Source organism: Lagenorhynchus albirostris, chromosome 11, assembly GCF_949774975.1.
Source record: "Lagenorhynchus albirostris chromosome 11, mLagAlb1.1, whole genome shotgun sequence".
NCBI lineage: Eukaryota > Metazoa > Chordata > Mammalia > Artiodactyla > Delphinidae > Lagenorhynchus > Lagenorhynchus albirostris.
The window spans coordinates 93,018,431-93,031,795 of NC_083105.1; the positions used below are offsets into that span (position 1 = coordinate 93,018,431).

The 13,365-nt window shown below is 41.5% G+C and overlaps 1 protein-coding gene across 1 annotated transcript in view; it reads left to right on the top strand.

Moving 5' to 3' along the window:
- Positions 1-13,365, top strand: part of PLBD1 (phospholipase B domain containing 1) — a 68,953-nt gene that overhangs the window by 17,026 nt on the left and 38,562 nt on the right. The window contains exon 2 of the mRNA XM_060166838.1: positions 2,239-2,458. Within this exon, the coding sequence (XP_060022821.1) occupies positions 2,239-2,458 (220 nt within the window). The remainder of the gene's footprint in view (positions 1-2,238; positions 2,459-13,365) is intronic.

Sequence of the window (13,365 nt, forward strand, 5' to 3'; positions counted from 1 at the left end):
ACCAAATGAAAGGCCGAAGGAAATTTTACAGGCTGTTGTCTGTGCTATATTTTTATATAATTGTACTGTGTTTTAAAATTTTGTATGCAAATTTTAAAACAAATTTTGTATACTTTATATTTTACTTCTCTGCCAAAATACACCTGTTCTTCCTTTTTTTTTTAAATAAAATAGGTTCTGAAAAAATTCATACTTAAAAAATTTCTACCCAAAATGTGAAGCTTGGTTGATTTATGTTGTTCATGATAGAAAGAATAAAATGTTTCTCTCTCTCTCTCTCTTTAAAATTGAATAGTTTGTTTCTGTGAAAAAGTATTTAAACTTTCAATATTTTAACTTTTTTTCATTTCTTTAGAAAAGGCCAATATACCTGTCACACTTTGGGAGGAGAAATTCATACTTATGTGTACAAAAAAGAAGTCACTGAAAACCAAGGCCAAAGGGGTAGAAAAGTACAATTTTTTCATAAGATTGAAAAAAAAGGGAATGCTAGTTCTCAAAAGAAAACACTAGGCATCCAGCAGTGGACAAAATCTGGGTATTAAAGATAGTCTTTGGAGATTCTCACAGTGTTTTCCCAGGCTAAGTAAAAAGGAAAGTGGGAAAAATTATCTGTACAATTTGGACAAATACAAAGCAGTTCATCATTTTGTTCTGTGACCTGTATTCACTGGATCCTGTCTATATATTGAACATACTTTACCTACCCTTTTTTTTTTTCCAGCTTGTCAGTTCACTTTACATGTTAGTATGAGGTTTATACGGGCGAGTGGGATAAATTATAATAAGGCTAAGGCATACAGATTTAAAATTGGAAGAATCAAGCTCCACATGTCCTCTTTAACTTGCTAGGGAAGATTTTTTTCTGAATTATACAGATAATTGCTTCATCTCTTCTGTTCCTGGCCTACATAAATGTGTTTACATAGTAGACATGATATCAAGGCTTAATAGTTATATCAAGAATTGGCACAGGGCTTCCCGGGTGGCACAGTGGTTGAGAGTCCGCCTGCCGATGCAGGGGACACGGGTTCAGGCCCCGGTCCGGGAAGATCCCACATGCCGCGGAGCGGCTGGGCCCGTGAGCCATGGCCGCTGAGCCTGCGCGTCCGGAGCCTGTGCTCTGCAACGGGAGAGGCCACAGCAGTGATAGCCCCGCATACCGAAAAAAAAAAAAAAAAAAAAAAAAAAGAATTGGCACATAAAAAATTGATGGACCAGGTATCCTCAGCCTTGTTAATTTAGCTACTCTGGGGTCTTAGTTATCCAGTTTGACTTTTGACATGACCCATCTTGCCTTGTAGCTGGTGCTGTGTAGACCTGTGTTTAAAAACAATTGAACACATGAAGAGTCGCATAAAAAGTATTGTGAGGAAGCATAAATGGGGAGAAGTATTCAACCATGTGTTTCTTGCCTTTCTGCTTCCTTTTTATGCAGACACCTATATTCCATCCATCCTGCTTAAGAAAAAACTGCACATTCTACCTTCAGAGTACAAAAACTTACATAATGTTCTACAACTTAGACTCTCACTGATTGGAGAGCTTGTGAGAAACGAACAGACCATGCCATTAAATGAGACTAAAACTTGAGTTTGCCTTTTTGACTTTTTATGTTCTAAGTTAAGCTTTGATAACATTCAAATGTCAAATTCTCTCATTCTCATAAAACATGGAATTAATTGCCTATATTTATTCTAGCAATTATTCAATGTATTTCCAGTGTAGGATGTACAGTATAATTGAATTTTTTTGTAAATAAGATATTTTTGATAAGGAAAAACAAAAAGAATTAAGCAGGAGAGATAGGATAGAAAGTGAGAGAATACGGGTGCTTTGGTCCAACTATTGAGGGGGATGGAAAGGGTTGCAGACCAGGGATGTGAACCCTATTCTTGGTTGAATGACAAGGTGGGTGAGAGCTCCAGCTCCTGCCTTGCCCAGAATCCCATCTCTAAGGATGAAGCACTTAGACCCACCTCTTTGATGCTCCAGCTACGCCCCTACCTTTGACCTGGTTCTTTGTGCTCTAGGCTCATCCCCCTTGGTCAAGGCTCTGGTATTTTCCCACTTGTAACAAGGACAAACTATAGCGTGGCAGATTTCCCAATTCTGTTGTAACAGAACAGAACTCTTTAAAAGCAAATGTGCTGGAACTGTTGGTTACAAAGAAAAAAAAATGTATCAGCAGTTCAGTTCAATGACATCCTATCATTATTCCTTTTTCTTTTTTTCCAGGGGTCTACTATGCAACTGCATACTGGATGCCTACTGAGAAGAGAATACAAGTCAAAAATGTCCTAGACAGAAATGGGGATGCCTATGGCTTTTACAATAACTCTGTGAAAACCACAGGCTGGGGCATCCTTGAGATCAGAGCGGGGTACGGTTCTCGATCCCTGAGCAATGAGATCGTCATGTTTGCAGCCGGCTTTTTGGAGGGTTACCTCACTGCCCCGTAAGTACCCAGTCGTGGTGGAGAACTGCCAGGCAACCTCTGTCCTTTTCTTTGCCCAACAGTGGTTTTTTCTTCCTGGCATTGTACACTAGAATTGAAAATTTGCCATGGTTTTTCTCATACGATAGAAAGATTATCAGAATTACATTTGAACCTGTAGTAGTCATACCTGCCTAGAAGGAGCAAAGCCCCCAATTGTGACACATTTTTAAATCTTTCCCTCTCATGAAACTCTTAAAAGACTGCTAAGCCATTTCATCTTACTAGTCATTTATTGTCGGGTAGAAAGCAAATGGAGGTGGAGTGGCTCTTTGAGGACCACAAACAGAGAAGATTAATTCAAAATAAAAATAAAATGTAAGAGCATTTATTTTCAACCATCTTAGAACAATACTTTCAAGTGGGGGAAGATTTTAAATTGAAATTTTAATGTCTAACATGAATGTTCTTTCCAACTCTATTGTTATTTAATTCTTGTGTTCTTCCCTTGTCTTATGGAAATAACAAAATATGTACTTATAATAATGCAATCATGACTCATCCTTTTTAGAGAACAGATCTTTGAGGAAAGGAAAGTTGCAACTCATTTAAACAAGCCTCATTCTTCCTTTGATAGAAAATGTCTTGAGGACGTGGTTTTTTCTTTTATGCTCTGTGACCTAGATTGTTGAGTGCAGTTTAACCAAACCTTATTTTGCACTGTTACCATCTTAGTCATAGTAAATGCAGTGCTGATCTTAATCTGTTTCTGAGTACTGGCAATTATATCAAATGTTGAATGACTAATTGCTGGACCCTGGCTGCTCTGTTTTAAAATTTAAACTAAAAATTCCTGGTTTTGTTTTTATACCAAATTTTTGTTACCTTACCATACAAGTCCCCTTAATAGGGGACTCGCAGTTTGGAGATGTAGAAAACTTTATAAACTAAATACGATTTAAAAAACATGTTTAAAACTGTATTCAACATGTAAAAATCTGAACTTCTTCTTTTCCCCTACAAATCTTTATTTCGGGATCCACTGGTTTCTGACTGCATTCTTGAAATTGAGTTGCAAGTTTGGAGAAATAATTCAGATTGAAGTTGTGTGAACGTAAATATATTCAATGAAGTCATGCATAAGATACATATGAGTTATTAAGGGAAGCTATGTAACTTGAGTGGAGCATCTCTAATCTGTGTTAGAGATGCTAACATAGATTCAATGTTGAGAGCCTAAGCTTGTCTTCCTTGGACTTTGGCATCACTACTAGAGAGCTCAGGGAGTTTGACCGAGGAGACTTCTGACAAAAGTGACCCTTCTGTTATTCTTATGTCTCAGGAAAACCTAAGTTTTAACATCTCACTTTGGGAAGTAGCTTTATCATTTCTGCCTTATTCATAATATAAAGTACTGACCTATCATTGAGTTCCTTTATCCATAACCACAAGCTGTGCGGCTAAATAAATAAATAAATGCTACTATGTAAAAAAAAAAGAAAAAGAAAGAAATACAACCAAAACCATCTTTAGAAGGGCATTTCCCAGAAGCTCCTTTTCAGAGGCTGTCATTCTGACTGCATTGCTGAAAAGTCCAATAAGTAGGGGAATTTCTGAATCAGCATGCATTCAAAAGCTCTGCTCTGTGCTTCACTCAAAGCTCAGAATAGTGGGATGTGACCCGGCAAGCTTTAAACAGACCCCTGGCAATGGGTTGGGGAAGAGGGAAGAGACAGAGGTGGTTACCAGTTTCCTGCCTTCCTCTTCTGATATGGTCTAGGAGGTGAAGGCTTACTACACATTCTGTTGCCCAAGAGTTTAATTTGGAGGAAGGAGAAATGCCAAATGGAGTAAAGAATCAGGGCTCACAGAGACAAGAGCTCTGGCAGGGAGACAGGGCAGAGGGGAGGCTGGAAGAATTCATGTGCTTGAGACTCTCAGACCCAAGGCGCCACCCGGGAAGGACTGCACCAATAGGCACCCCGTGCACTGTCTCAACTGAGCAGAGAGGCAGTGGGGCTCCCTCCGAGCGAAGGTATCCAGCATTCTCTGAAGCAAAGCAGAAGAGCTTAAAATGTCAACCCTCTGGAAGCTGTGACTGTAGCCACAAACCAATGGCGGAGAAAGAATACAGGTCATAGGCTAGAGTTTTTGGTTTTCAGCTACACAGGGACAGTTGTATGAGAAGCAATAGCATCTTCATACAGACATCATTTTATCAATTTAAAACATATACTGCTGGGGACTGTTTTGCAAAGGACAATTCCACGTCCCAAGACACAGCCTTGGAGCCAGGGCAGAGAAGGTGAGTTTGTGCCAGAGGCCAAAAGAAAGAACTGCCTTGTTTTCCTCTCATCTTGCAGAGCTGCTCAGGCAGCTGCCAAGAGCAGTGGGAAGTATAGGGCTGCCACGTTTTTCCACATCACCACATTTAAAATGCAGTGGTGTGCCTTATATTCTGCCGCACCTCGGGGGGAGATGTGTGAAAGGACGAACATCGTGCGATGAACGACTGAGATAGGCAGATAAGGACGTTGGTTTGACGGCCTCAGAAAATATAATTTGCTTTTATCAACCTATGAAACGCTCGAGAGACCAAATCAAAACACAAAGAAATACGCTCAAATCCTCCATCACTGCCTTCGAAGCACGCAGCAATTTGTCGCTTCTTTGAGCTTTTACGACACTTTTACGACACCGTCCCGGGCCCGCCCTCCGTCCTGTATCCGGAAGCTCCTGGCGGTGTACCTGCGCGGCTCCTGCAGGGTTTTCTCGCCGTGTGCAGCGGAGGCAGATCCACCAGGGCCACAGCCTCGGGTAGGCGTTCACAATTTTCAGGAGCTTCTCTCGCTGTCTTGCTCTTCTTCACACTCTCTTCTCCCTCTTCTTCCACTGCTCCACCCCCGGCCCCTGAGAAGCCCCTCACTGCGTGATGAACCACACAGACGTGCATTCCGGAGGGCCCCCTGAGGCTTGCTGTGATGCCCCTTCAGCTTCCCGCACAGCCCCTTCCTAGCATCTCCTAGAACTGTGATTCCTGAGAGCCAGATGCTGCCTCTTCCGTCTCCACCTATCAGAATCCTGCTCAGGGCTTCCCTGGTGGCGCAGTGGTTGAGAGTCCGCCTGCCTATGAAGGGGACACGGGTTCGTGCCCTGGTCCGGGAAGATCCCACATGCCGCGGAGCGGCTGGGCCCGTGAGCCATGGCCGCTGAGCCTGCGCGTCCGGAGCCTGTGCTCCGCAACGGGAGAGGCCACAACAGTGAGAGGCCTGCGTACTGCAAAAAAACAAAATCCTGCTTAACCTCCAAGACCCATCTCAGATGCTCTCTTCTTTTTGTTTTATGCCTTTTTTTGAAATTACAATATTTTGTATTGTGTGTCAATATGATGCTACATCATATAGCTGTTAGAAATGACCTTTTTTTTTTTTTTTTTTTTTTTTGCGGTACGCGGGCCTCTCACTGTTGTGGCCTCTCCCGTTGCGGAGCACAGGCTCCGGACGCGCAGGCTCAGCGGCCATGGCTCACGGGCCCAGCCGCTCCGCGGCATGTGGGATCTTCCCGGACCGGGGCACGAACCCGTGTCCCCTGCATCGGCAGGCGGACTCTCAACCACTGCGCCACCAGGGAAGCCCAGAAATGACCTTTTTAAATACATCTTTATTGGAGTATAATTGCTTTACGATGTTGTGTTAGTTTCTGCTGTACAACAAATTGAATCAGTTATATGATGCTCTCTTCTTGATGAAGCTCTTTCTGATTCCATTTCCACTGGATCAGAGCCCCATCTCTCCCCTCCACCACCTGTTAGTGCCTTGAGGACAGGGTCCCCATCTTATTCATCTTTATATACCCCAGGCGCCTGGCACAGCACTTCTGCCCCCCCCCACAGTGGTTACTTAACTACACGCTTATGAAGTTTAATTGAATCCTGTTGTTCCTGTTTTATGAGAGATGAATCGGAAGTGTCAGCTACGTATTTCCATGTAATGCATTGTCTAGCAGCCTTGGCCAAATGGAATTTCTGCCTTCATTTTTTTTTAACTCTACTGGGTGGCTCCCTAACAGTTGCAAATTAAGAGTCTCTGATGGCTCACTAATGATGTAAAACCTGATAAGTTGTCATTGATAGTCAATAAAATAAGTCAGGAAACCTTTCTGGAAAGAATGGTGATGGGGGGTGTGAGGACCTGGTCTGCTCTAGTTTTTAACAAAGTGGCTGATCTCTTGTGTTGCTGAGGCACATGTAGAAATGACCTCCTCTGGAATTACCTAGCCAGTTTGGATGCCACAATTCAATGCGACTCACCCTCGTTATACTACCTTGTGCGGGGCTCTGGGGATAGAGAGACAGTGGGGAGTGAGTTCCTGAGTACTCTCCCCACTCGTTTTAAGGTAATGTGTTGACACAACAGTTGGTAAAACTATGATGAAAAGAGGTTCTAGCAAGATTATGGCACAAGTAGAGAGACTAGTCAAAGGTGGAACCTTTTTGGGCGTTTGTCTTACCATCAAGAGATACTTCAAGAATCTCCTCCGTACCCCCCAACTTGCTCCTTCTGATATTAGAAACTGAATATGGCTCCAGGTCAAGGCTGTAGCCAAAGCAAAGATAAGTAAGACACAGTCACACCCTCAAAATTATCAAATGACCCATCAGTTGGTAATTATTTGGGACTTAACATGAAGCACAAAATAGTGATGATGATGATGATGATGACGACTAGCACTTATATTTATATATATATATACACACACATATTCATATATATAATTTAAAATATGCCGGGCATTGTTCAAAACATTTTATATATGTTAAATTATTTAATCCACAGCCACGCTGTGAGGTATATATTATTACTATCCCCATATTACTGAGAGAAAACTTGGGCACAGAGAGGTAAAATAAGTAGCTGAAAGTCACAAAGCTAGTTAGCAGCAGCCAGAATTGGAGACCAGCTGTCCAGCTACGGAGTCTGTGCACATGCACACACATACACAAGTGGATTAATCACAATGGGAAATACTAAAGGAGCCTGATATGGTGTCAGACCCAGGAAGTAGGAAGTTGAAACAACTAGGAAAAAGTAGGAGAGATCACCTGACAAGCACTAAATGATATAGTATTAACATAATGCAAAAAGACGCAGGGAAAAGTAGGTGTCCATATGTCTTTGTGATTGTCACAAAGTGAGTGTGAGAGATGGAAAGATGGGCAAAGTCTCGGCCAACTTAGGAGGAAACTTACTGACTTTACACACCACGGGAGCTGAAACGAAATCTAACACATCCTTGACGTGGAGACTGGTCTTGGCTCTGTTTGATGAGAATTCGGAAGCATGGTGAAGTTGGGAATCCGGCTTATGGTTGTAGAGCCTACAAGGAGTGGATCAAGCTTTGAGTTCAGAATTCAAAGCCTCTGCTCTTATCTGCTGTCCTGTGTTGCTCCAGCACGCAAAGGTATAGGGCCCCAGGCTCAAAGATCAGAGAAGGGCCTCAACCTTCGCAAAGGTATAGGGCCCCAGGCTCAAAGATCAGAGAAGGGCCTCAACCTTCGCAAAGGTATAGGGCCCCAGGCTCAAAGATCAGAGAAGAGCCTCAACCTTCTCAGGGGACTGTGAATGGATTATGTTCCTCAGGGCCCCTGGGTGGGGCAGGGTCAGGTGAAGCCTCCACTTCTGGTCTCAAGGTGCAGGTTTCTCTTCCGCAGCTCTGAATATCAGAATCAAAAAGTTTAGCCCCTCCCCCTCCCCCCCAAAAAAGAGAGAAAAAATATTAATAATTCTGGCCTAGTTACCCTCTTTTATCTACATCTGTCTTTACCGTTATATGGACCTCCACAGCAACCACCCCCAAGTCAGGATGAATGTTCCTCTGTTTCAGGGTTTCTCAACCTCAGCACTTTTGACGTTTGGGATTGAATTATCCTTTGTTGTGCATTGTAGGAAGTTGAGCGGCATCCCCGGCCTCTACCCACTAGATGCCATTTGCACCTTCCACCCCCCTATTGTGACAACAAAATATGTCTCCAGACATTGCCAAATGCCCCTTGGAGGGAAAAATCACTCCGGTTGAGAAACAGCCCTATATTGGAATAGACTGAAAAATCGAGAGGATCTGGAGCTCTGGGTGGAGCTGGGCAGGGTGCAGTGATGGAGACTTTAGGTAAAAAGTATGAATCTTTGTATCTTTACCTAAGTGCGCATTGGTAGGTCAATAGCCCACAAATTATTTTTTCCCAAAACAGAGAACTTCATTTCCATTTAAATCATTTTAATTTTAAGAGCCCATTCCTCCTCATGGCAGGAAATGTTACCATCGTCATTTCTATAGGGACAAAATATCATTGAAACTGAGTCAATTCAGAATGTTCCAGTCCTCCTCCAAACACTTTTTTCCAGAATGGATTGGTGTTACTGAGGCATCTTGGAGGGAGGGGGGATGTTTAAGCAGTGGTTGTCCTGTGTCCTTCTCTGGCACGTTTACCGAAGTGGAACCGTCTCATTGAGTCTTTAGCTGGGGTGTTTCCCCACCTGACACCTGATGAGGCTTCCATGGTCTCCCTGGTCTCCAGTTGCAAAATCAATGCCATCGAGGTTGCAGTCGTCACCCCAAGTATAAGTCCTCTGCCCCCAGGAGGTCCATCAACTCCCAATGTCCTCTTATTCCACCCCAGGCCAGACAAGAAAGCCTTTAGCTGCTCCCTGAAACTCATGGAGGGAGGCAGGGGTGCTGCATTTGGCTTCTGAGCCCAGACAGTCCTGGCAGCCATCTCTACTTTCCCAGGCAACCTCGGAGGGAAAACTGAAGGGCTTTTGCTTCCCTAAGCAACTAAATCAAGTCGTCCCACTCACCTGGAGTTTCTGCATTCCATTCACCTGAAATATGAGGCCAGGGCAGAGGGTCCCTTCCCTGTCAGCCACATACCTGTCTAGCTTTATTGCTGTTCTCTCCCTCAGTTTTAGAGATGACAGAAAAGGGGCCAACTTGATAGAAGAATAGGTGTGGCAGCATAAAAGATATATAAACAAAAGTTAAATACGATAATTCAATTTTAAAAAAAATATTTACAGATAATTTGAAGGAAAAGTACTCATGAAGTTTGTTGAATTCAAGGACCATAAACTAAAAGATTTCAAAGGATTTTAGTGTTCTTTGCCTCACTGGCAATAAAACTCTATTCGCATCAATTTCAGTTCTGGAAACTATTAGATAGAGATATCTAAAGTTCCACAGTGCTGGGGGCCAAATTCCCATTTTTGGAAGCCGAGTCACCTCCTGCTTACAGTGCTGACCTCTAGGTCGATAAAAAGCATCAAATAAAAACCAGAACTCAGACTTTAGGTAAACTTCCAGTCCAGAGGGTGCAAGGGGCTCACAATTTGACCCACTTTGCTCCAAACTTAGAGCAAATAGTAGATAAAATGTATAGAAAGAGAGCATCATGGTAATATAGCTGGCCCCCCCAAACAAGATTAAAGATCTCTTGAACCAGAAATGAAGCAGAAAAGCACTGGGGTCTGGATCTGCTGGGCCCTTGGCATGAAGCAGGCAGAGACAGCCACCCCGGCTGGTGGGTGGAGACTCTGTGACCTGAGGGAGCTGAATCAAGGCTGGGAAGCAGAAGTAACCTTGCTGCTTTGGACTGTTTGGAAAATAGGAGGCCACAGAATAACTTCTGCTGATGTGCACTCTGGTGTAGAGATTTATAAGAAACCGTGAGCTTGACGGGAGGCGGGGTGGGCAAAGAGCCAAATCATCCATGTGCTGGTTCCAGGACACATATACGTGCAGCATTCCACAGGAAAGAAGTCCCCCAAAGCCGCTACAAGACCTGGTTCTCAGGGAGTCTGATGGAAGTACCTAGAAGGAAATGAGAGGCAAGAAAGAGGGAGGGAGAAAGGAAGGGGGTGGGGGGGGAAGAATTTAAGAATGTAAACAAACACATAACTTAAAATGCCTGAATACCAAGTTCAAAAAAGCACAAAGGCATTTTTTTTCTTAAATTCCATATATACGTGTTAGCATACGGTATTTGTCTTTCTCTTTCTGACTTACTTCACTGTGTATGACAGACTCTAGGTCTATCCACCTCACTACAAATAGCTCAATTTCGTTTCTTTTTATGGCTGAGTAATATTCCATTGTATATATGTGCCGCATCTTCTTTATCCATTCATCTGATGATGGACACATGAAGAACCTAGGGGTAAGACAGGAATAAAGACACAGACCTACTAGAGAATGGACTTGAGGATATGGGGAGGGGGAAGGGTAAGCTGTGACAAAGCGAGAGAGAGGCATGGACATGTATACACTACTAAACGTAAGGTAGATAGCTAGTGGGAAGCAGCCGCATAGCACAGGGAGATGAGCTCAGTGCTTTGTGACCGCCTGGAGGGGTGGGATAGGGAGGGTGGGAGGGAGGGAGATGCAAGAGGGAAGAGATATGGGAACCTATGTATATGTATAACTGATTCACTTTGTTATAAAGCAGAAACTAACACACCATTGTAAAGCAATTATACTCCAATAAAGATGTTAAAAAAATGATAAAAAAAGCACAAAGAAACTGAATGCTAAGAAAAAGCAAAATCAATAAAGTAAGTCATTAATACACTCCAGATGAATTTTGTAGATGGTTTAACAAAGACTTTAAATATGCTTAAGGTACTCTAAGTTTTAAATGAAGGAAAACTTGGAAATTCCCTGGTGGTCCAGTGGTTAGGACTCTGTGCTTTCACTGCCGAGGGCGCAGGTTCAGTCCCTGGTTGGGGAGCTAGGATCACTCAAGCTGCAGGTCACAACAATGACAACAAAATATATGTATACATACACACACACACACACACATACATATATATGAAGGAAAACTTGAAAAATTTATGGAACAAAAAGGAAGAAATAAGACAGGTAGATATTTTAAAAGAACCTGCTTGAAATATCATAAATGAAAATTATGGAAATTAATTTTTTAAAATATCAATAAGTGGGCAAACCCTGGACTAGACCAACTCAGAGAATTAATTTCTGAATCAGACATTAGTATTGAGGGATTTATACAGTACACTGCCCCAAAAGAGAAAGGGGTAAAAATAATGAGAAAGCTGTTATTAAACAGAGAAATTTGATTGAGAAACTCCAACATATGTCTATTAGGAGTCCCAGAAAAAGAAACTGGAGGGAATTGCAGATAAGCAATAGTTGACAGGGTAATAGTGAGAATTGATCAAAATTGAGAAAGACACGAGTCCTTAGTTGGAATACACAGCCTATTAAATTGCTACAACACAGAGGATGAAACTACAGAAATTTGAGGATAAAGGGAATAATTTTAAAAGCTATCAGAAAGAAAAACATTGATTTCAAAGGCATCTCAGCTTGACTGCCAGCATACCTCTCATTAGCAACAATAGACCCAGAAGATGAGGATGATATTTTTAAAGTACTGAGGAAGAATAACTAACTAGAGTTTTAAAACCGTTTAAATTATCCAAGAGCAAGGGCAAAACAAGGATATTTTTAGATATATAAGTTAAAATATTTTACCATTCACAGACTTCTATTAAACTATTATAGGACATACATTAACAAAAATAGCAAGAGGGAACATTTGGGATATAAGGAACAATAGTTAACACAAAAAACAAAGAAGTTAATAAAATTTGATTGTAAAAGTTAAACAAAAATTATTTTAATATTTTTTTAATTGAAAAGGTAAAACTAAATCTTCGAACAATAACATGATTGGTGATGTCAATGGGTAAAGCTTGCTAAAATATGTATGATTGGAGGAGGAGAGAAATAGAAAATTCATTTAGATTTTATATAAGAATTCCCTGGCAGTCCGGTGGGTAGGACTCCATGCTTCCATTGCAGTGGGCATGGGTTGATCCCTGGTCGAGGAATTAAGATCCTGCATGCCACGTGGTACTGCCCCCCCAAAAAAAGTCATTTATATTTTATAATAAAATGCATAATAATGAACGTTTTCACAATTTTTAATGATGATCACTAATGGAATAGAAATGCAGCTGACCCTTGAACAATGCTGGGGTTAGAGACGCTGAGTCCTCACCCCCAACCCTGCACAGTCAAAAATCCTCATGTAGACTTATGGTCGGCCCTCCATATCCAAAGAGTATGTATTTGCTGAAAAAATCCATGTATAAGTGGACCCTTGCTGTACAAAGTCATGTTCAAGAGTCAATTATACATTTTATATAAAGCTTCTAAATTAGCAGAAGTAAAAAGAAGGATAATGAAAATGTTATTTAAACAGAGAAACCATAAAAGAGAGACAAAAAAAAGGGATGGTAAATGGAAAACAGAAGGGACTGCAGAAATAAATCCAAGTATATGAAAATCACAACAGATGTAAATGGGTTATTTTCATCAATTCAAAAACGTTTAATTGAGGAGATGTTGTTCAAGGATACAGACTTGGAACTGGTAGATAAGTCCTGGAGAGCCAACGCACAGCATAGTGATTATAGTCAACAATACTGTATTATAAACCTCAGAGTTTCTAAGAGATTAGATCTTAATTGTTCTTACCACCAAAAAGAAATTACAATTACGTGACATGGTAGAGGTGTTAGCTGATGCTATGGTGATAATCACATTGCAATATATAAATGTATCAAATCATTATACAATGTTGTATGTCAATTATAGCTCACCAAAAATGTTTACTGTATAGCGTATGAGGGACATTTAACTTTTTAAATAAGTTTTTAAAAATCTCAAATAGCCAGTAATGCTGAGGGGAATGGAAATTAAGACACAGAATCATTTCAGATACAACAGACTGTTGAAAATTTGAAAGTCTGACTGTGCCAAGTGTTGGCGAGGGTAAGGAGCAAGGAGAGATCTAACATGTAGTTGGGGAGAACGTAATTTGGTACAATCACTGTGGAGAACAATTT